At 38.8% G+C, this 23,968-nt stretch overlaps 1 protein-coding gene across 12 annotated transcripts in view; it reads left to right on the forward strand.

Moving 5' to 3' along the window:
* LOC126266607 (tyrosine-protein kinase Abl) overlaps positions 1-22,918 on the forward strand; it is a 428,403-nt gene extending 405,485 nt beyond the window's left edge. For all 12 annotated transcript variants that reach the window (XM_049970945.1, XM_049970933.1, XM_049970934.1 and 9 more), the window contains 2 exons: positions 7,880-8,121; positions 18,018-22,918. In XM_049970945.1, coding sequence (XP_049826902.1) covers positions 7,880-8,121; positions 18,018-20,759 — 2,984 coding nt within the window. In that variant the 3' untranslated portion in view covers positions 20,760-22,918. The remainder of the gene's footprint in view (positions 1-7,879; positions 8,122-18,017) is intronic.
* The last annotated feature ends 1,050 nt before the right edge of the window (positions 22,919-23,968 follow it).

Here is a 23,968-nt window from a genome sequence, read left to right on the forward strand (position 1 = left end):
ACTGGGGACCTCTCCTTGTATGTTCCAAATCTTTCTACAATCTCTGTACGTAGAGCATTAAAAAAAAAAAAAAAAAAAGTGTTGAATACTTAAACAGGTGGTAGTATGCATTGAAACAAGAAAATTATGTCCATTAAATGCAGGCCTGGAAATGCGTACTTTCTGTGATAAACATGTGTTTATAGGAAGGGCTGTGCGACTCTTGGTAGTAGACATTAACACAGTCATTGCATTGGTGCACCGTCAGATTTCGGCAGGGTATTGTGATGTCTTACTCACAGTTCTCTACCTACCATTGGGTTGTCTGCAGTCATTTGTGTGGTTCAAGTCATGTTGCAAGCTACAGTAATTTTTGTCATGTTTGTGTGCCTTATTGTACAGTACTGTCAACCCTGGATATGCATAATGGAGTTTGCCTTCTTTCAAATGTGGATTCACTTATGTATTTAGTGTTATTGAAGGTTTTTTACATATAAATTGTGTAGTACATTTACATTTCTCTCTTTCACTATTTGTTAGCAATGGAAGCCTACTACTCAACAAGTGAAATGACAGTTATGATATACTGCTATGGTTTAGCAAATGGTCGGAGCCTGTGAGCCCATGCCCTCTACACTGAAAAATATCCACAGCACAGAGTGCCCTACGGTAAGCTGTTAGGCAGACTTTTTCAGCATCTGAGGGGCACCCATGCAAGTCAGAATGCTGACAGGGGAATGCTTCACATAGTCTATACACATGACATGGAGCAGCATGTGCTACATTCAGTGGAAGAAACCCCTCGGACCAGTGCTCAGCAGAAAAATGCATGTCTCACTCTCCTGTCTGAGGGCTACATCATGGCAGACGGCAGTTCTGTCAGTGGCTGCTGCAGAATTGTGCAGCAGATCCACTGTTCACATCAAAGATTTTATTTACTGATGAGGCAGAATTCACAAGAGAAGGTGTTGTGAATTTCCATAACCAGCTTGTATGGACAGATGTAAATTCCCAAGCAGTTCAGGAAAGAGGACATCAATACGGATTCTCAATCACACTATGGACAGTTGTACTTGGCTATAGATTAACAGGGCCCTACATGCTACCACAAAGCTTAACTGGGGCACTTTTCTGGATTTTCTCATTAAAGTATTATGTGTCATGCTGTAGGCTGAGTCAATGCACAAACGAATACAAATGTGGTTCGTGCATGACGGTGCACCCGCAAACTTTTGTCACAATGTGAGCAAACGTCTGATGCAGACATTTGAGGACCAGCAGATTGGTCGCGGGGGCCCACAATTTGGTCTGCTCATTTCACCAGACCTCAATCCCCTAAACTTTGGTTATGGGGACACTTGATGGGATTGGTCGATGCCACACCAATCAATGATGTGCAGACACTACATGGTCGCATCTTTAGTACATGCCTGCAGGTAGAGCAGCAACTGGGTATACTTCAAAGTGTGCATCTTTCTTGACACTGGAGACAGACAGTGTCATGAGTGGCTGCCACATTAAACACCTCCTGTAAACATGTGTTCATCACAGAAAATATACATTTCAGATCCAAGTTTATTGGACTTACTTTTATTGTTTTGGTGAGTACTACCACCTCTCAAAGTATTAGACACTTTTTTTAACACCCTTTATAAAGGCAATGCCCTGACTGACTTGACTCATCATCGCATGGCCCAAATGGTGAAGCATAGCAACTCAAAATTTGGAGGGGGTGTTGATGGTGTACTGTAAATTTTTCGAAATAGGTGATGAAAGATTTATTGAAAACATGTTGCTGTTTGAAGCTAGATATTTTATTTCTCAGTCAAAAATAAAGAAATACATGCTTCAACAGTTTCGAAAATTTGGCTATGTTGGGGTTAAAATAATGGTTGAAATTAAAAAAAGAAAAGTCTATGAAATCTGCTATTTTACTTCCTGGTTACAAATAGACAGAAATACATGTTTTAGTGTTTTTGTAAATTCAACTCCTATGGGGGTGAAATAAGGCCAGACTAATTCACTGGTATATCACCACCCAGAACAAACTGTGAAGGATAGAAACTTGAAATTTGGAAAGGGTGTGGATCTTACACTGTAGGCACGGTTTAAGAAGGGATTATTTGAAATTCCACTCCTAAGGGCTGAAATATGGGATGAACGCCTTTGAAAATATATCACCATTAAGGCAATGTTGTAGCTAGAACTATGAAAATTGTTATTTGGTTTCACTGTCAGAAATTTAAAAAAACAATGTGTTTTTCGCCGGTTTTGGAAGTTCAGTGAGTAAGGGGGTAAAGGAGTGGGTGATTTTTAAAAAAATAAATGTTTATTAAAAAGCTACTAAATCGTTTTCAAAGCTACATCAAAGAAGGTTAGGAATGAAAGAAAAATTGATGTTTGTGTTTTTGGATATTCAACTCCCTAAGGTAGTGAAAAAAGGATGAAATTTTGAAGGAAATATTTCATTATATTAAAAAAACTTTAAAGCTAGATCTGTGGAACTTGGTATTATTAACACAGGAATTATTTTTTCTCTTCTTCTTATTCTTATTCTTATCACTACCCACCACCCCGTACAGCAATTCCCCCTTCCAGCCCGAACAGAATTGTGTACCCTATGTATCTGCATCCAGTGTTATCCAAATGTTTGTGAACCGTGTAAGTTGATACCAGCCCAATATATACCTATTCAGATATTGGTAACTGCCTAAAAACCATATCTTGACTGGCCAGCATAACGGACTTCCTCATTAACCCACCAGGCGGATTTGATCTGGGATCAACTTGTCTCCCCAAATCCCAGAAATGGCGTGTAACGTGGACGACTACCCAGACAGGTTAATACAGGAATTCATTATTGTCTGTAATATTCCAGCACTGTTTATGGTAGTGTGTGAGATAGGGTCTTGAATAACCAAGACATTAGTCTCAAACCAAACACTGTGTGTATATTTGTGGATGTGAAACAGGGACTACTTGCAGAATACATCCGAAGCATCTTCAGATGTATCATCAATGATGTCATAGATGGATCCTTCAATAGAATCGTTGAGGCATGTACACAAATGTCAATTCGATCAAGAATAACTTAAAGATCAGTAGCCCATGTTCACATGCCTAATTCTTATGTTCCACAGGCGATTATATACTGATAAAAAGACACCAGGAGGGCAGCAAAACCAATATAAAGGTGTCAATATGAAGAAATGTCAAATTCGTGTTGTTAAGGGTGAGATTATTGCTTCTATTCTACAAGTACATATATAATTCGCAGGCCACCCGTTCCTTCCATGGAGAAGGATTCATTGCATCACTACTAATCATTTCCCTTCCTGTTCCACTCACAAATAGAACAAGGGAGCAATGACTTATCTGTATGCCTCTGTACAAGCCCTATTTTCTCATACCTTATGTTCATGGTTCTTAGGCAAAATGTACTTTGGTACAGCAGGATCATTCTGCAGCCGTTTTAAATGTTGATTCTCTAAATTTACTCAATAGCCTTCCTTGAAAACAACATCACCATCCCTCAAGTGATTCCCACTTGAGTTCCCAAAGCATCCCCATAATGCTTGCATGTTCATTGAAATCTAGCAGCCCGCCTTGAATTGCTTTGATGTCTTTCTTTTATCCAGCCTGGTGGGGATCCTAGACCTTGAGCAGCAGTCATGAATATGCCGCACTAGTGTTCTATATGAAATATCCTTTACATATCAAACACACTTTCCTATAACTCTCCCAGTAAACTGAAGTTGCCATATGCCTTCCCCACTATGTTCCATACATGCTTGTTCCACTTTGCTATGCTATGCCTACATATCTAATCAACATGACTGTGTCAAGTAGCACACCATTAACGCTGTATTCAAACATTATGGGATGGTTTTTCCTGCTCCCCTGCAATAACTTAACATTTGTCTATATTTAGAGTTACCTGCCATTCATTGCACAAACTAGAAATTTTTTCGATCTGTATATTGGCTATGTGTCGCTGAAGACCCGTGGCATTTCAGAGAATGACATTGTAGACAAAGCAGCTAAGTGAGAATAGTTGCAACTTCAATCCCCTTTAACTAGTGCCAGGCACAGTCAGCATGGACCACCACTATGAATGTGTGTGTGGTTTATGAATTGGGACCCCCAGATCACCTAGGGAGCAATAATCAGAAGAGAAATAGAGGAAGAGTGTCAATCTTTTACTGGGTAATAACCTATTATTATTATTATTATTATTATTATTATTACTATTTGATGATGATGATCATGTAACAGAAGTAGGTTATATATTCATCTTGTTTTATGCTCTATCAGCCTTTCACTTCTGAAATACCCCGTAACAATACAAACTCAACATTACACTGCACATGCACTTGGTAGTATCAACAACGTTAGACACATCAAAAAATATAGATAGAAAAAGGCAACAGCAGACCAGCTGCACTAGGACCATGAGAGTGCCACATTGCCGGTATGTTCTGTCACCAAATAACGTGATTCATTTTCAGAGAATATTATTTAATGCAGTGTCGTGAACATTAGGACTGTTTCTCTTTTGGTTGTCATGTAAATATTGATGAGCATGCGTAACAAATTGGATTACTGTCACAATAACACATTGTATTACTGTCACAAATTTTGCTGCTGTAGTTTTCACTTGTTGCAGGACTTTCATGGTATTAACTTTGAAGTCTCCATTACAATATCTAAATTCTGAGACTGCAAATACATACGCATTATAGCTGTGATTCATGAATAGATAGGAACTTAGAACAATTTGGAGCAGGTTACACCTGTGATTCATGAATAGATAGGAACTTAGAACAATTTGGAGCAGGTTAGTTTTCAAACCCCATTCTGTCCTAATTATTAATTTCAAACAACATTAAGTGATGAGTTCCAGACACAGTAGAGCACCACAATAACATCTTTAAATTGATCATTCCAAAAGCAATCTGTGTGTTTGTTGATTACTTTGAATTTTCATTTGGGTTGAAACATGATGACCCTTTATGTTTTTAAATATGCCAAAATCAAAAGTCACGAGCAGTTTCTTTACCAGTGCCATAGTGGTGTGCGTGTAAGAAGGTGGGTATTGGGGTAGTACACAATGATAAGGAGTAGTGTACCACAGGATGCTCCAGCCAGTAGCATCATTCTACCACACCTGACCATAGCATCTACTCCAGGGTGTCGGTAGAATGTTTAGCTTTGATTTCATGTTAGTTAAGGCATGGTGAAGGTACTTTTCGCACTGTAGTGTTGTTTGTAGATGGGGTAAAGCAAACAAAACAAGTATGACATTAAGAAGCTACATTGACAGTTTTATGAGAATATAAATTTAAATAGTGACTCAGTGTAACATTTATCATGATATGGCCAGTTATAAGGATAGGTAATGGCTGAAAAGTACAGCACGAGACAAAGGCAGAGACCACCCTGGTGGCAGCGGCACTGGGTATGCTCAGCTTTGCCACCATGCAGCTGTCTTGTTACTTGCACACCACTATAGATCACTTCGATTCACTATTCAATGTGACAACAACTCTGTTTTTAAAAATGCCAGTGTATGTACATAAATAATAGAGGGAAACATTCCATGCGGGAAAAATATATATAAAAAACAAAGACTTACCAAACGACAAAGCACTGGTATGTTGATAGACACAATAAATGAAAACACACACACACACACACACACACACACACACACACACACACACACACACACACACATATGTAAATGCATAGAGGTTGGGCAGAGATGTCAGTCGAGGCAGAATTACAGAGGCAAAGATGTTGAATGACAGGTGAGATACGAGGGGCGGCAACTTGAAATTAGCGGAGGTTGAGGCCTGGTGGGTAATGGGAAGAGAGAATATTTTTAAGGGAGTTCTGATAGGTTGGTGTCGGTAGGAAGTACCCAGATAACCCGGACGGTGTAACACTGTGCCAAGACATGCTGGCTGTGCACCAAGGTATGTTTAGCCACAGGGTGATCCTCATTACCAACAAACACTGTCTGCCTGTGTCCGTTCATGTGAATGGACAGTTTGTTGCTGTTCATTCCCACATAGAAGGCTTCACAATGTAGGCATGTCAGTTCGTAAATCACGTGGGTGCTTTCACACGTGGCTCTGCCTTTGTTCGTGTACACCTTCCGGGTTACTGGACTGGAGTAGTAGGTGGTGGTGGGAGGGTGCATGGGACAGGTATTGCCACATTGTGGAAATCATCAATGAAAGTTGGGAGTTGCAATGAACTCTTTTTTTTTATTACTGTGTAGATTGTGTGCAACAGTGAACCATTGGGGTTAGAAACTGAATACATCTTGACACTCTGAAAACTGGCTACAATCTGAATCATAACAATGCTGTTGCACATCTACACTTACAGTAACACTTAGTAGTACTGTTTAAGATATAAATTTACAAAATTACAACAGAATTTTAGTAAACAGAGATAAACTGTGCACAGAATAATTTAGGTACATTATTTCCTAATTAGTATGTATAGGTAGTTTTGAAATAAACAATTCAGAAGCTTGAAACCCGATAATATACAGAAATTAACAATGTGAGTTACATTTGATTAATTTATAAGCAAAGTATAAGTTGTGTCATTTTCCTAACATAAATTGGAGTTACAAATTAAATATGAGTTTATTCAGTAGTAGCCACATAGTTCAAAATGGTTGCTAGCACTGAAAATCAGTATATGTTTACATTTGTAATAAAGGGCTGCATAATTTGCTTTTAATTACAAATGATATTGCAAGTATTTTACATTGCTGATGTATTATATGTAAAACTTTGATGAAATAATGCATACAATGTGAATAGAATATGAGGCAAATATAAATTCTAATGAACATTGGTAGTCATTAAAGAACTTAGCTAATTAATGGCTTCACTGTTAACAAAAAATCTTTCTGCCTGTTACAGAGTCTGGATATTAAGTATACTCAAATCTGACATTGTCATGAACTTTCTGTTTTGCTTATAACCAGAACTTCTTTGTTAACTGCTTGTAATTCACATAGTAATTAGCATCAAACTACAGTATTTTATATTCATGTTTGAGACTTAAATGGCTCATCAGAAGGTGTTCTGTAACAGTTCGAATACTTAAAACATGTTACAAATAGTCTAAGACTAATGGATGGACTAACTGTTGGCAAACATCACTCAGATGGATGTTCATCTGTGTATTCCTGGCTCTTCTACTTCTTATTCCCATTCCCTGTATCACAGTCATTCAGTTTTTCAAGATTTTCATATATTTCCTTTTCATAATTTTTGTAATGCGATCACACTAATCTGTTTATCTGTACTGGCACATTCCTCGCTTAAAAGTTACAATTGTGATTTTGATGTGGGTGTGGTGGTGGTGGTGGTGGTGGTGGTGGTGGTGGTTATTGTTTTCATGATGGTAGATGAACATTTTGAGTAGTTGTAGTAACAGCTTTTTCCTCTCTATGGAACTGCTCCATGAAAAACTGCAGTGTTGTGTTTCTTCGCCCATCTATGTCTTATCTATCCTCTGAAATTTTTAGTAAGTTTTTCTCTATTTATTCAGTTACATCACCATGTGATGTGATAAGCACATTACATGTTTAGCTTGGATATCCAATGGTTAGAGTATATTGTTTCTCAATTTATGTGTCATTTGTTGGTGACAAGTTGAGAATTTGTGATGTAGAGCTTTCTGGGTATATCAGAATTAAAATTTGGATTTGGCTAATGTTTTGAAGATACAAGGTGTGTGTGTGTGTGTGTGTGTGTGTGTGTGTGTCAGAGAGAGAGAGAGAGAGAGATTTATTTTTTGAGTTAGTTTATTTAGCATATCTTATCTGTAATTACACTTATTGAGGGTAATCACAGATACTGTTTCTCTGCAGGTATAACGCGAGATCTGCAGAGCTTGGCAGCTAGCAATAAAGGTGACAGTGAGAGTGACCTTCAAGATCAAACACCGGATACTGATGACTCAGGGGCACACTCTTATCCTGATGCACCCACAGGAGCTTTCTTTCCTTCCACTAGTTCCTTCAAGCGTGCGCCAATCATGGGTAATCGAGGCTTAGAGCAACGAGGAAAGAAGTCTCGAGCCTCGGCCACTAAAGAATCTTCATCCCAAAAGGTAAAACTAATTTGACCACTCAAAACACTAATGTCAATATACAAAGAACATGTATAGAGATTTTTAATGATGATGTACCTTGAATTTTAATTAGCAAACCAGGCTGTATGTTATTCTTCCGTTCAGTATCAAAATGAAACTGCCATGTAACCAGTCCATTTAGAATGAAGGCAGTAGGGCCCTACTGGTTTACACACAATTTATTTTATCCTGTTCATCACTGTTTGAAGTTACGATACACAGAAAAGAACCAGATGGTACACCATGGCCTACACACATAAACTCACACACAGAGTTGCAAACATCCTAAAGAGACAGGGCTTCAAAATAGCACATAAGCCTGGGCAAACCCTCCAGTCACACCTAAGCCAGCCAGCTACCGAGAGGGACAAATTCCAGCAATCAGGAATATGTAAACTTGAATGTCAAAATTGTGATGCAGTATACATTGGCATGACACGCAGGAATTTTGAAACACGATACAAAGAACATATCAGATGTTGGAAGTATGAAACAAACCATTCCACATTGCAGAACATTTAAAACACCATAACCATCGTCCTACAAACATGGAACAAGAAATGAAAATAATGAGAATAAGCAACCATGACAAACATCTTATACAAACACAAGAAAACTTCCACATCCAGAAAGCCAAAGCAGGAAACAAACACATGATAAGTGAACAAACACACATCAGCACAGGCTCCCTACTGCACTTAATAAAGGAAATGATAAGATAAAACACAAAATCTCTTTCTCCTTCACCTTCTGGAGACACACACACACACACACACACACACACACACACACACACATACACACACACACCACAAAAAAAGTGTGTCACACCAAAACAGACACCAGCAGAGCCAACAATATATATACCGAAACACACATACACACACATGCACATGTACACAAACACACACAGAAATACATACAAAAGTAAATCACAGATACTTCAATAATACACAATTCGATCTTTGGCAAAAACATTTGACAGAAACCAAAACATTGCACTGAAACAAACATTCAGTTCATAGTGCTGTGGAATGTTGGGGGGGGGGGGGGGGGGGGGGACACAAATTGGCATTCATAAGAAGAACAACACCAAAAATACAACAGGAGCGTAATATGATGTAAGAAATTGTCCACACAACCTGTAAGTACAGTTCAAAACATTACTACTTAATAGGAAATACCAACCACCAGAACTGTTTATAACCTATAGGTACAGTGACAAAAATGGAAATTAAATAGCAAGCATATGTACGTATTCCAGGCCACTGATGATGCATTGCAGGAAATAAAGGCGAAACGCGTATGGTACTAAAATAGTGTTTTATTCAGTTGTTGTCAGATGGTTCATAAGTAAAAATTATCAATATACTGTAATATTACACGCAACTGAGGCAGACCAGGATACAAAAGTTGAAGATGCCTGTTTGAAGTTAACCATCCTGCTCCCAACTTTTACTTCACTTTTTAAAAATGCAGTTCTTGTTACGTCATATAAATAGCATCATTTTTTTCTCAGAATGTAATGCTCCAAAGATATCTTGCAGGTTTTCCTGCACTTTGTGTCTCATTTTTCATTCTAGCCTACTTTAAAAGTGAAAAGTTTTAAATCTTGTTCGCACTTTCTGAAAATGGGCAGTTGTTTAAAGAAAGGACATACAAAGGTAGAGCAGAGTTCAAAATGAGTGTCTGTTGTGACACCAGTATAATAATTCACAAAAGATAGTGTTATTAGAGGTACCAATTTCAAGGTTCTTAAAAACCCAGTAACATGTAGAATGAAATCCAAAGAATTCTTACCTATGAAAGCACTAGCTTCCACAAGAACAGTAGTGACGGACTCTTGCTATCATATAAACGTTGGCATTCCGTGCTTTGGAGATGAGTGATGTAGCCTATCCTTTGCATACATTACACTCCAAAAACGACGAGTGACATAGGACCTTTTTTGGTCATTTTTCAGGTTTGTGAATGTACTCCAACATTTCTCTTAAGTCTGTCATCTGTGTAAAAGTACTTTATGATACTTCTGCTGCCACGAGAAAATGCAGTTGGAAGCACACATCACTCATATTGCCGAGAAGGGGTTAAGACAACAATGCAACTTTTTCTTTGTGGCATTCATGTTCCCTTTGTTGGCACGCATCATACTCATACCGCACAATGTCATATGCAGCGCAAAAGCCGTCAGTTGTCTTCTGCTGCTTGCTTTGTATGTACTTTCCAGAAAGCCTTACAGTACTGTGCTGAAAAATAGAATAGGGCTAGCTAAGATCTAATTGGCCAGAAGCTTAAACAAAAATTAACTTAGGTTTTGCAGACAAGATGCTTTGTTGTTAATGAAATGGAAATACACTAAATCCATATGCAAACTCTGCAGGCCGCCATGTGGTGCATGGTGGAGGGTCCCTGTACCACGTCTTGTCAGTTCCTTTCTTTTTCCCCTTTGCAAATAGAGCAAGGGAAGAATGAATGACTGTCTATATGCCTCCATACAAGCCTTAATCTCTCTCGCCTTATGTTGATGATCCTTATGTGAAATGTATGTCGGCAGCAGTGGACTTGTTCTGCTGTCAGCTTCAAATTATGGTTCTCTAAATTTTCTCAGTAGTGGTCCTCAAAAAGGACGTCATCCCCTCTTCAGGGGAATTTGAGTTCCCATAGCATCTCCGTAATACTTGCATGTTGATCAAACCTGCCAATAACAGATCTAGCAGCCCACCTCTGTATTTCTTCAATGTCTTCCTTTGACCCAGCTTATCAGGAACCCCAAACACCTGAGCAATGCTCAGGAATGGATCCCACTAGTGTTCTGAATGTGGTGTCCTTTACAGATGAACCACAATTTCCAAAAACTCTACAACTGAAGTCGACCATTTGCCTCATCTACTATGATCCTTACATACTCATTCTATTTCATATTACTTTGCAAAGTTATACTGAAATATTAAATTGACCTGATTGGTCAAACAGCTCACTACTAATGCTGTATTTGAACATTCCGGAATTGTTTTACCTAGTCATCTACATTAACCTTCATTTCTCTGCATTTACAGCTAACTAGGTTTCACCATACCAACTAGCAGTTTTGTCTAAGTCATCTTGTATCCTCCTACAATCACTCAATTTCAACACCTTCCTGTACACCACATCGTCATCAGCAAACAGCCACAGGTCGCTGCTCACCCTGTCCATCAGATCATTTGTGTATATAGAGAATAATAGTGGTCCTATAACTCTTCCCTGGGGCAACCCTGGTGATAGTCTTGTTTGTGATGAGTACTAGGTCCTGTTACTTTAAGAAGTCTTCGATCAGTCACGTATCTGGGAACCTATTGAAGAGTCTGCAATGGAGTACTGTAGGAATTCTAGGAATGTGGAATCTGCAAGCGGTTAACAATATTAGGGTATATTTTTTGCTTTAAATAATGTTACTCATTTTGTAACAGTATTGACTGATGGGAATAGTGTTGCACACAGACTTCATTGTCATCACAACACCTGCAGCTTACTTTTACCTAAGTGTTCATTTGACGCTCACAGTCCATCTACGAAGATGTATTGCAACCTGAAGCAGGGTGGATGATGATTCTTGTGATTCGAATAACGTCTTACAGATCAAAGAATGTTTCGATGGGAGAAAATACCAATTCAAGAACAACTTACATCGACCTGAAATGAGAATCAAAAAGTGTAGAAAGGAATCTATCATCAAATTCAATCATGGACCTGAAGTTTTGCCTTCAATAGCTAAGGAATGAAAGAATACAAAGCTGTTGAACTCTGTCATGGAGATATTTCCCACTTTCATCATTACATGACACCATTAAATAATAAAATGAACCAAGATAAGTTTCTGTTAAAATTTATTAATATTTCTTCACCTCAGTGCAGAACAATGGACAAATGGAGAAAGGAAGAATACAATGACAGTGAAATATACCATTAAAGACATAAATGGTGAAGTAGTGCCTCTATGTACTGCCACTTTCCAAGGAGTCTCAGCCATGTCAAAGGAGAATTATCATATCTAGCAAGATGATTTCCTGTAGAAGAGAGGTGTCCAAAGGAAAGGAGAGGAGGCGTCAGAACAGAAAAGGGTCAAAAGGAGATAACTGTTGTCATTAAGATTGATATTAAAAAAAATATAGATGCAGAGAGAACCACCATGAAAGGGGGAAGTCTAAGAGATTTATTTGCCTTCTGTCAGTCAAATTTTAGAGAGATTCTGTGAAGAAACGAAAAAATTTAGAACTGGAATACTAGCATATATTGTACAAACATGTCAGTCTATCATTCAGGGCACCTCATAGTGATTCCTGCTCCACTTGTAAGGTCGGTTTAATGGAAATAAAAACGGAAACTTTCCTGCAGAAGAAGAATGAACTGTAAACTAGATACAAATTACATAAAATTTGTGCAAAGAGGTTTTATGATACAATGAAGGAAGATAAACAAACTGCCCTTAAGATTTGCTTTGGCATGTAGCAAAACCAGCCTATTCCAAAATTATGATCAGTGATGTTTTGTATGCTAAACAAGTATGATTACACAACCCATGCACCATGACCCATGTTAAGGAGCAAAAGACTGAAAGCATTGTTTTCTACACCCAGTTGGAGACAAAATCGTCAAGAGGATGCAATCATATTGCTTCGGCTTTGCTGGACTTCCTTTCTGACTTAGATAAGAAACAACCAAATAATGGGACCAATACTATACATCTGTTCTCATATTGCTGCAGCAGCCAAAATAAAAACATTTGTACGACAACAATCCTACAGCATTCTTGGAAAAGAGCACGAAGTTCAATAATATTTGTCACTTTTTCCCTGTTGGTGGCGATAACTACATACCTCCACACCACAAGGCTACAGAATAGGTTCCCAGATACGTGACTGCTCAAAGACTTCTTAAAATAACGGGACCGAGTGTTTGTCTCCTAAAGAATATTATGATATTTAAGAAAATCATGATACTTAAAGTCCTAAACACCGACTGGGCTGTTAAAAACCTAGAAGATAGTGCACAGAAAGTACTAAAATCCAAGCTACCTTTCAAAATTAACAATCAGCATTTCATCTCAGACAAGAAAGAAAAGAAGATTGTTAATGTGTTTGTGAGTGATACATACTGTGGAGATCCAGCACAAGTTTACATCCTGAGATGAATGAAACCATGCCATCCAACAGTACTAACATACACAGTTCTACCAAAACAAAATATGATGAACAAAGAAAAGAAGAAAGATGTAATTTTGAAATTACAGATGATGCAAAGAAAAGAAGAATGATGTTTCTGCCTTGCTAAATATTTTGAAGTTGCAGATGATGCAAAGGAGTTTTACCAAAATGTCCTAGAAGAATAATGTATGACTGTAACAGGAAAAACTTCCCAGTAAAAAATGTGATTGCAACATGCAGTAATTTTAGTGTTACTTATTTCATACTTCATGATAATAACGATATGAGTTAAACAATTATGTTAAAATAGTTACCATTGCTATTATTGTATTTCTCTTATTATTGTTTGTGTTCTCAACAAAGTCAAAAACTATAAATTTAAAAAAACTGCTTTATATAATAATATATTCAAAAATGTGCCTTTTACAATGATGCAGGCATATAATAAACATTATAAAAAATTAGTTGTGGAAAAAATACATTTAAATAAAGAAGGCAACATAACTGATACTAGCAATGATTATAAGCATTTATCATCTCCTGTTACAAAAATCAGATTTTAATCTTATTTCGTTGAACATTTTCTTAATATCACTGAGATTTAGTAGTCATCTAAAAATTCAAACACTCAAATGTATTTAAGTGAAAACAGAAAAACTCCTTTCATGAGAAACAGTATCTGTTGTATTTATGAAGTTTTGAAAAAATGCTCCCTCAATTTGTAAGTTTTATATATAAAAGTAGAGGCTTGCTGTCACATACTTTTATGAATTTGGAACTGAATTGTAACATATTTGATAAACAAAAGCTGTCTAGTTGAATTAACTCTCACCCCAAATAGTTCACCTGTAAACAGACTCAGTGAGATAACATTTTCTTAAATTGATTCTGGCTGCAGAAATGTCTAAATGGCCTCGGAGGAGATGTAATGTTTGTGCAGAATGAAGCAAAGCAAGATCTGAGAAAGTGACAAGGAAAGGTACCTGGTACTATTGTGAAGAATGTGACACATGACTTAAGTTTTCAAAATGCAACCGATTAATTTTCAGTAAAAATGTACCCTTTAAAAGGTTTTATTTTCAGTACTAGTGACTTGGAATTCTATCTCAATTTAGAAAATGAAAGATTTAAAAAGATTGCTGCTTTTGCAAAACAATCCATTTTCATTTCAAAATAACTGAAACAAGTCTGTTTCTTTGCAGTATTTCACAGAAAATAGACCCTTCTTTCAAATGCAATAAACTGATGTAAGTCACGTGCAGTAGAGCCTGCTGCACAAAATTCAGAAAAACTATGTAAAAGCACACTATCAGTCAATTGCACTACATCCCCTTTGCCCAGTCATGAAAGCGTTAATATTCAATTGCCAAGAAGCATGTTCAACTACTTATTTCAAGACTTGCAGTGGCTAACAATGAGTTGCAAATGTGTTTATATTACAGTCATCCATGGTAAGGAAGAACACAAAAATATATTTAGAATGTTGTCGCAATATAGATAGCACTGAAAATGTGATAAAAGCCCAGGAAATGTGTCATCAGTGAAATGCTTGTAGGACCTTGTAGCATATGCCTGTAGCATATCAGAAATGGAGATAGCAGGACAAGTTTTGATTACTAGGTTACAAGAATTGGCAACTCTTTTGGAATCATTATGGTAGGAAAATAGAGAAATAAACTTGTCATGAAAAGGTATTGGAGTAATGTCCAGAAAGATGCAGAACAACTCGTTGTTCAAGAGAAATGTGACTTCAAGGAGTGAGAGAGTTTATGCCAGAGAGGTAAATGCACTAATGTGACTTCAAGGAGTGAGAGAGTTTATGCCAGAGAGGTAAATGCACTAAGGTGATCGTGAAAATGAACAACTGATCGATTTGAGATACAGGAAGCAGAACAGTCGGTAGGGTCCTCACATCAAGAAAGAAAAAAAAAGTGTTGCACTTGTGGCATTCAAAGTGTCTGATCCATTGTACCAGATTGTCAAATTCTCATCTTGGCAGAATACTCATGCTTTGATCAGTTACAATAAGTTACTGCTGGTAACGATTATGTTATGTATTACAGACTACTTGAGAAGTATGAGGGATAGTGAACGGGAGATAGATGACAGTGACAGGAATCATTCCTAAGTTGTGGCTGATGGAAATTCACTCCACATTATGTGCTTAGCTACCATCTACAAAGTTTTTTGATGGCAAGAATTCAGATATCATATGTAGTAAAGCAGACAGCAACCGCTGGAAATTGTGTTACAAAATATGTTCTGCTGTAGGGTATTGCATGTAAAGTTTATAGACCTATTTACCTATTTTTGTTGAGTTCCAGCCGGGCACAAGAAAAAGAGTCCTATACATTTTAAGATTCCGGTCAGACATTCACACAAGCACAACTTCCTCACATGATCTCTGTCCCTGGTCATTGTGGCTGAACTGTGTATATCAACTGTGCCTAATGTGACAAGCAGTCTTTGGGTGGTGGAGATCAGAAAGAGGTTGGGTTGGGGAGGGGAAAGTATAGCAAGCTAGGGTTAAGGTGGGGGAGGGTGTAGTGCTGCTTGTGGGGGCTTGCAGTTACGTGGTGGGGATGGGGCATGGCTGCCAGTTACAGTTCGGAGGTTTGAGGAGGGAGGGAGGAGGTGAGGAGGGGAGCAGAAAGGAAGAGGAGGGGAAAAAGACTTTGGGGGGGGGGGGGTTGCTGAAATAGAAGACTCTATAGTGCTGAAGTGTGGAGATAGGAAAAGGGATAGGTGGGCGAAGGCTGGTGAGTGGGGGTTACAGGCAGGTATGTGGCATATACTGCAAGGTGAGTTCCCACCTGCACAATTCAGGAAAGCTGGTGTTGGCAAGAAGGATCCAGGCAGGCCTTGAAAGAGGCATTGAAGTGAAGCACATTGCTGACAGACAGCTTGTTAAATGTCTTGCCCATGTAGAAATCAGCACAGTGGTTGTAGCGTAGTTTGTAAATCACAGGACTGCTTTCACAGGTAGCCCTGCCTCCGATGAGATAGGAGAGGCCTGTGACCAGACTGGAGTAGGTGGTAGTGGGAGGACATATGAGACAGATCCTGCATCTAGATCTATTGCAAAGATACAAGTCAGGGGGGCAAGGGGTTGGAGTGGGGATGGACAAGGTTATTGTGTAGATTTGATGGGTGGTGGAATACTACTGTGGGAGGAGTGGGAAAGGTAGCAGATAGGATAGTCATCATTTCAGGACACGACAAGAGGTAGTCATATAATGCAGGTGGGAAATCTCTCTCCTATATATCCTATGTTTCTACAAGAACCCTGGCCCCAACCTTCATTGGTCCCTGTCCTTTCACCCACTTATCCCCTACTGTGATCCCATTATTCGAGCACTACGTAGCCTTCTGTTCCACCAGCACACCAACCAGTCTGTTTTATCCTCCTATAGTACTCTCCTTTTCTGCTCCCCTTGCCCCTCCCCTCTACCTCAAATCCCCCAACTGCACCTGGCAGCCCTATCCTGTCCCCACAATGTCGTGCATGCCCCCACAAGCAGCAGTACACCCTCGTCCACCCCTACCCTTTTATTGCTCCCTGTCCCTGACCCAGCCTCCTCCTCACTTCCTCCTCCCAACTCCACCTACAGATTGCTTGTTCCATCAGGTGCAGTTGGTGTACTCAGCCTGGCCTCAATGGCCAGAGACAATGGTCGTGTGTGTGTGTGTGTGTGTGTGTGTGTGTGTGTGTGTTTTCCAATTCTGAAGGAGGTCTTGCTCAGATGTATAGCAGTCTTTTTGTTGTGTCTGTCAATAACTCAACGTCTGCTCTGTATGGTGAGTAGCAAATCTTATCTTTTTCATATGGTCCCCTAGATTTTCCATTGATGATAATATACTCAAAGCTTTCAGTTGAATCACGTGCATATCTAGTGCATATCTATGGGTTGACACAAACTGTTTACCATTTTTGAGAAAGGATGGTAGCAGATTTAGCCTTCTATGTATCAGAACTCATTCTGCATTCTCTGTACCAGAAATTATTGTTTCGTTTATCAGAACCTGCCCTTAAAGTTAAACGTTATAATAATAGCAAAAGGAAATCTCTCATGTTTGTTAATGGGTCCTTGGACAAAATGACATAGGGAATACAAGATTTTTTGCCAGTTAGTGTATATAGACTTAGTCTCTTCATGGCTTTTAGATAGTCAGGTAAAGAATGGCTGTATATGCATTTGCAGCCGGCCGCGGTGGTCTCGCGGTTCTAGGTGCGCTGTCCGGAACCGCGCGACTGCGACGGTCGCAGGTTCGAATCCTGCCTCGGGCATGGATGTGTGTGATGACCTTAGGTTAGTTAGGTTTAAGTAGTTCTAAGTTCTAGGGGACTGATGCCACAGCTGTTAAGTCCCATAGTGCTCAGAGCCATTTGAACCATTTTTTTTTTTTTTTTGCGTTTGCAATAAGATAATCTATATTAAAACCACTATAATTATTGCTGCAGTAAAACTGTGTAACTCTCATAATAAATCTATTTACACACTTGGCAGATCAGTTCAGAAAGAGCAACACACACAATGTCAGGCAGAGAACCTGGAGTGTTTTTAAATTTATTTATAAGTTTCATGAAAGGATCTACAAGAATTATTTAAGTGGTTAGCTTTATGGTACAAATAATATGCAATATTTTCTTAATGCTTTGAGAGTTGAGTTTCAAAAACTTTCCTTTTTCAGGTCGTGCAAGTTGTAGCTCTTGAGGTGAAAAATGTAACACGAGCCATAAATCGATATGGCACACTACCCAAAGGAGCCCGCATTGGAGCATACCTGGAGTCATTGCGGCAGAGTGGTCTAGCAGGAGGAACAGATGCTGATGAAATGGACCAAGGAGAAGAAATGGTAGAGCAGCAATCTATGAATGATCTTCCTACTCCCCATCGTTCAGTGTCACCAAGAACTAACATACGTACCCAGCCTCAGATGATACGTAGCAACTCGTCTGGAGGAACTGTTGGAGGCTTCCATCAGCATCACCATCCACCTTCTTCACCAACTGCAAGCAAATTACAACGACCTCGCACAGCTGGAAATACTCGTAATCATGGGCCGGAGATGCGTACATTCCGTGCACCAAACACCTCAACTTTCCGTGGGGGCAGTCCTTCAAGAGTACTTCAGCCTTCATTGGCTGATTTGGAGTTTCCACCACCACCTTCAGATCTACCCCCTCCCCCAGAAGAGTTTGACTGTGTTAGTGAAACCCCAATGACCCCAGAACCACCTCCACCTTTGACTGCTGCTTCCCCCAGCCCAGAAAGACGACGACTCCGCTCTGGTGCTGCTTCTGGCAAGCCATCAGGACTTTCTTCACCTCGTAGTTTGCGGAAGTTAGGTCACAGTTCCAGTTTAGACCAACCTTCTCCTCATTGGGCCTCATCAAATGAGGCTGAACGGAACTATCCAGTTGTAGAACCCATTTTTCCACTGGATCATAGTGATCAAGAGCGGGATAGCCCTCATACCACGCAAACCAGCGATGTTCGAAACACTGAACCATCTGTAGAGGAGGCAAGTTCTAGATTTGGTGTGAGCCTGAGGCACCGTGAACCATCTACTGACTCCTGCAGCAGTGTTAAGTCAGGAAGAGAAAGGGAAGATTCCTGTCAGTTGACGCAGAGTGGTCGCCGAAGTTCGAAAGGACGACCTCGAGATCGCCCTCCAAGTCCACCGAGATCCAGCAGAAGTTTAACATCTCCAAGTCTTGAAACAAAAAGTCCTCTCTCCCCTGGTAGTGATGCACCTGCACTGTATTCACCTCCAGCACTTCCTTCTGAAACTTGTTCCTCCCCAACCCAGAATAAGGATTTTCCTAACTTCAGTGAACCTGATTGCCATCATCCAGACGAAGAAATGTGCTCCCCAAACGAGAATGATGAAACAGAGAGGAGACCTTCTTGTAGCAAACCTGCAAAAAGTGTACCATCAGATGTGAAAGACCTGTTGGAACTTAAATTGATGGCAGAGATTAAAGAGAGAGCTGATAGAGGCTTTGGACGGAATGGGTCAAAAGAATCTCCACATGGTGATCAACCGTCTGCATTAATTGACCCATCAGCACAAATGGTTTCAGAACTTAATGAAACTCTGCTGCAAGAAAACAGCCGACAAGAATCAGCTTCTGATATTAACTTTAATAAAACTTCTCCTGATTTAGGAGGAAAAGCATCTGGTTCTCCAGTTGATATAAAATCGAATCTGCGTAAGTTCAGTCGAGGATCAGACAGTTCAAAATTGTATGATCAGCAGACGAGCTCTAACCAGGAACCAGTAGGTAGTAACTTAGGTGGGTTTAAAGCTCAGCTGAAGAAAATTGAAGCTGCTCCTAAGAGAGTGGGTGCAAAGGAGGAGAATGAGGACCATTCTGTTTCCATCATAGACTTTAAATCTCGTTTACGTAAGGTAGATAACACTGGAGATAAATTATCTGAAAAGGTTTCAAAGAAATCAGAAAATGAAAAAGCAGAAGAGGAGCAGGGACAAGAGGATGAGAAGCGTCGAAATAGTGTACATTTAGATGGTGACTATCATGAGGACGATGCAAAAAAGAGGGACAGTACAGTGAGCGCCCATAGTCTAGATGGAGGATCATTGAAAGTAGACGAAACAGAGGACAAACGACGTAGTACAGGTAGCATAAGTAGTTTAAAAAAACTGTGGGAAAATAAAGAATCAACATCCGAGTGTGCCCCTGGCCAAGTGAGTCCAAAATTAACATTAAAGACAGCAGTCAAGCCTGAAGTTCCTTCTCGAACGTGTCGTGATACACCGTGTGATGATGATGATAGGTCTAGGAGTGAAGAAAATAACAAAGATCATAGTTCTCCAGAAGATGCACCAAGCAGGATTAACAAGGTATCTGTAGGTGAAAGAAGAGTGTGGCCCCCTACAACAAGTGATGAAAAACCTGCAGTTCCTACTAAACCATTAGTAAAAGCTGCCAAGCCAGTTATATTTTCTTCCAAACTTCCTACAAGCTCAGCAGCTATTTATGCAACACCTTCCATGTCAAAACCTTCTGTCATACCAAAAAGCAGTAGTAGTGATAGCAAAACAGAAGACGAGACATGTGGGAAACTGGAAAGTGAAAAGGACGCTAAAGACGAGCGGGAAAGTGTTCTCGAGATTTCACAAGCCTTAGAAACGAGTTTATCTGTGTTAAGGTCATCTCCAAATGTATCGACAGGCAGCTGGCTGCAACTGTCAGACAAAGTTGGTTTGTTCCATTCTTCATGTGTAGGTTATGCTGATAGGGTACCACCTCACACACGGTTTCACTTCCGTGAATTACTTACTAGACTGGAAACTCAGGCTCAACAGTTACGCTCAGCCAGTGTTAGAAACTCAGCTGATAATACGCGGCTTTTCACTGAAGTACAGAATACTGTGAAAGATGTGATAAATGCTGTGCAAAGATAGGTCCATTAAATGTATGATAAAGACTGATTTAGTTTATGGTAACTGCACCTACCGTAGAAGATCATTGATGTGTTTCACGTGTGTGTGTAGGAATGAGCACACCTCATCTGATCTCTTCTGAGATATAAAATAGAGTCATCCGTGTTCATCTAGGTGAATGTGTGTGTCTTTTTTTTTAGGCATTATGCGTACTTATTGTACTTGTGGAATTTTCTGTGATGTGTGTGAGACTCAGTGGTTTTTTCCTCAGTCGTGAATATTCATTGTAAGAAGTGAAGATCAGGTTATAGTTTCCTGTTGAGGAATGTAATCAGAAGGTTATTAAAGCAGGAAATATGTGTTAAGATGGTAAAATGTTTGTGCTGAGAGCCGAAGTCTGGTAAGTGTTGAGAAAAATATCCACTTTTGAGTCATATATTCAGGTTTTACCAAAAAAATATGAAACTATAGACTATTTTTCATACAGTATTTGCTGATACATTGTTTTACAGCATGCATCATCCAGAGAGGTATGTATGTGTGCTGTGTGTATGCTTCATTGTATTGTGTGGAATTTACTGCATGTATTAAATTTGAAGGCTTGAGCACAACTTCAGTCTGAATACCATTAAACAATAGCTGTTATTTATGAAGCTGCTCTAGGTAAATGCAAATTAACAAAAAATATCTACAATTGATCTTGGTTTGAGTTCTGTTGTATTTGCTCCCCCTCCCCCCTTTTACCTGTGATAACGTTGTACATTGGATTAGATGCTTGACAGATATGAATAGCACGTGCTCAAATATAATTTTATGCAGTATTGAATGAGTGTTGTTTGTCTAACAAAAAATGCAAGCAAGAAATTAGGACAGGGACCATAATGTGCTATTTGTTTCCAAGGAGTATTTTCTTCCGGGGCTGCAGTGATAACTTTCTCCCCTATAATGTTACTGAAGAATGGAATTCAGAAATAAGCAGTATTTGAACTTAAAGGACTATTATTTTATGCTAAGTACAATTACTGCTTACATTTTCTGATTATTTGCATAATTTGCATTGTTTATGCTAGTCTATGTAATGTATAGTTAAATTGAATAGAGTTGAGAATTGGGATGTAACATCTTGCAAAGAGTTTTTATAAACCCAAAGATTTTAAAAATAACTTTTCTTACTGTGCACATACAAATATTCCCACTGTTATTGTGTAGTGACTAATTCATCCTTTTTTTAAATGAATTCATAGTTTCTTTAAATGAGCCAAAAATGTTTTTCAAAACAACGAACTGGAAATCATGTACTGAAAAATTCAGAATCTGCCTAATATTGCAGGTTTAGTATTTGCTCATGCCATTTCTTGCATACTTTTTAAAATTTCTTTTGTAATGTAAATAGGTTTTGTATGAAAACATTTCCCACTTGGCGCTCATTAACAAAGCAAAGAAAATCGATTGTGTACTGTCTTAATTTAAAACAGACTGTGTATGATACTTTTATATGGCAGTGAATAGCAACTTTGGAAAGTGTGTTTGTGCAAAATAAATCAGAAAAAACATTGTGAGATTACTTGAATACTCTGTGATCTGTTGATGCTACTTTGGTTCTTTATGTTATATATTATTTATTTTTCATTTAACGTCAGCAGTAGTGCAAATTGTACCAGCTGTCTTGTAATCCTGTCAGTGGATTTTTTTTTAATATATATATATATATGTACTATTTTTACACTAGCATTATATTCTAGGTACAGATTTTTTTGTTCCTAGATTTCAAACCAGTGAAACTTCACATAGGTAACTGTTAGTATAGTACCAGTATCATGGCTCAATATTTTAGAATGAAATTTTGAATTTGAAAATTTTTTGGAGATTCGAGAGAGAACTCTGTATGTCTGATCGTAAGGATGAAGATGGAAAAATAGTCTTGATTTTGTATTTCTCATGTTTACACTTTATAACTGTGAAGTAATTTTCGCAAGGAAATTCTGTTTTATATATGAAGATTATATATATTATATATATATTTCTCTGTACGAATGCCAGATTACTTCATTATGGTTTCTTTACTTTGTATGTTGATGCATGCATTTTGTACAGGTAAAAGTGTGTTCCTTTGTCAATGTGTATTGCTGTATGGATGTTTGTACAATGATTATAAATATAAACAAGAAGTAGAATCAAAATTCATTTGTACCCTTCATGAATCCTTCAGAGCATTTTCCTTTCCATAAATTGCAGTTCATAAGCTTGTCATTTTGTTTGTCATTGACATAACATTTTCAGTTGTGTTATGGTTTCTCTGTGTATTCCTGCACCAGTGTTTTACTAGAATGGCACTGTTTTTAACTGCACTTGATCAGTTAAGGGACGTGTAAATGCTACTCAGCTGAAATACTCTAGTTCAGTTTATTTTTCATTCAGGATACACAGTTCTGAACAGGAATGCAGATCTCGTTTTTCACATTCTACTCAGAAACACAAAGAACTCCATTTATTTAGCTTTCTTTTTTTAAAATTGAAACACCCATAATGAAACTTCATAGTTAAAATTACACTATGCAATCAAAAGTATCCTGACACCCCCAAAAAGGAATGTTTTTCATATTAGGTGCATTTTGCTGCCAGATACTCCATATCAGCAACCTCAGTAGTCATTAGACAGAGTGAGAGAGCAGAATGGGGTGCTCTGCTGAACTCACGGACTTCAAACATGGTCAGGTGATTGGGTGTCACTTGTATCATACGTCTGTATGCGAGATTTCCACACTCCTAATAAACATCCCTAGGTTCATTGTTCCTGATGTGATAGTGAAGTGGAAACGTGAAGGGACACATACAGCACAAAAGCGTACAGGCCGACCTCATCTGTTGACTGAGAGGCTGCCAACAGTTGAAGAGGGTAGTAATGGGTGATAGGCAGACAACCTGTCCAGATCATCAAACAGGAATTCCAAACTGTGTCAGGATCCACTGCAAGTACTATGACAGTTAGGCGGGAGGTGAGAAAACTAGGATTTCATGATCGAGCAGCTGCTTATAAGCCAATGTCGGTAAATGCCAAATAATGCCTCGCTTGGTGTAAGGAGCGTAAACATTGGACGATTGAACTATGGAAAAACGTTGTTTGGAGTGACAAATTACGGTACACAATGTGGCGATCCTATGGCAGGGTGTGGGTATGATGAATGCCTGGTGAACGTCAGCTGCCGGTATGTGTAGCGCCAACAGTAAAA

This window comes from Schistocerca gregaria, chromosome 4, assembly GCF_023897955.1.
Source record: "Schistocerca gregaria isolate iqSchGreg1 chromosome 4, iqSchGreg1.2, whole genome shotgun sequence".
Taxonomy (NCBI): domain Eukaryota; kingdom Metazoa; phylum Arthropoda; class Insecta; order Orthoptera; family Acrididae; genus Schistocerca; species Schistocerca gregaria.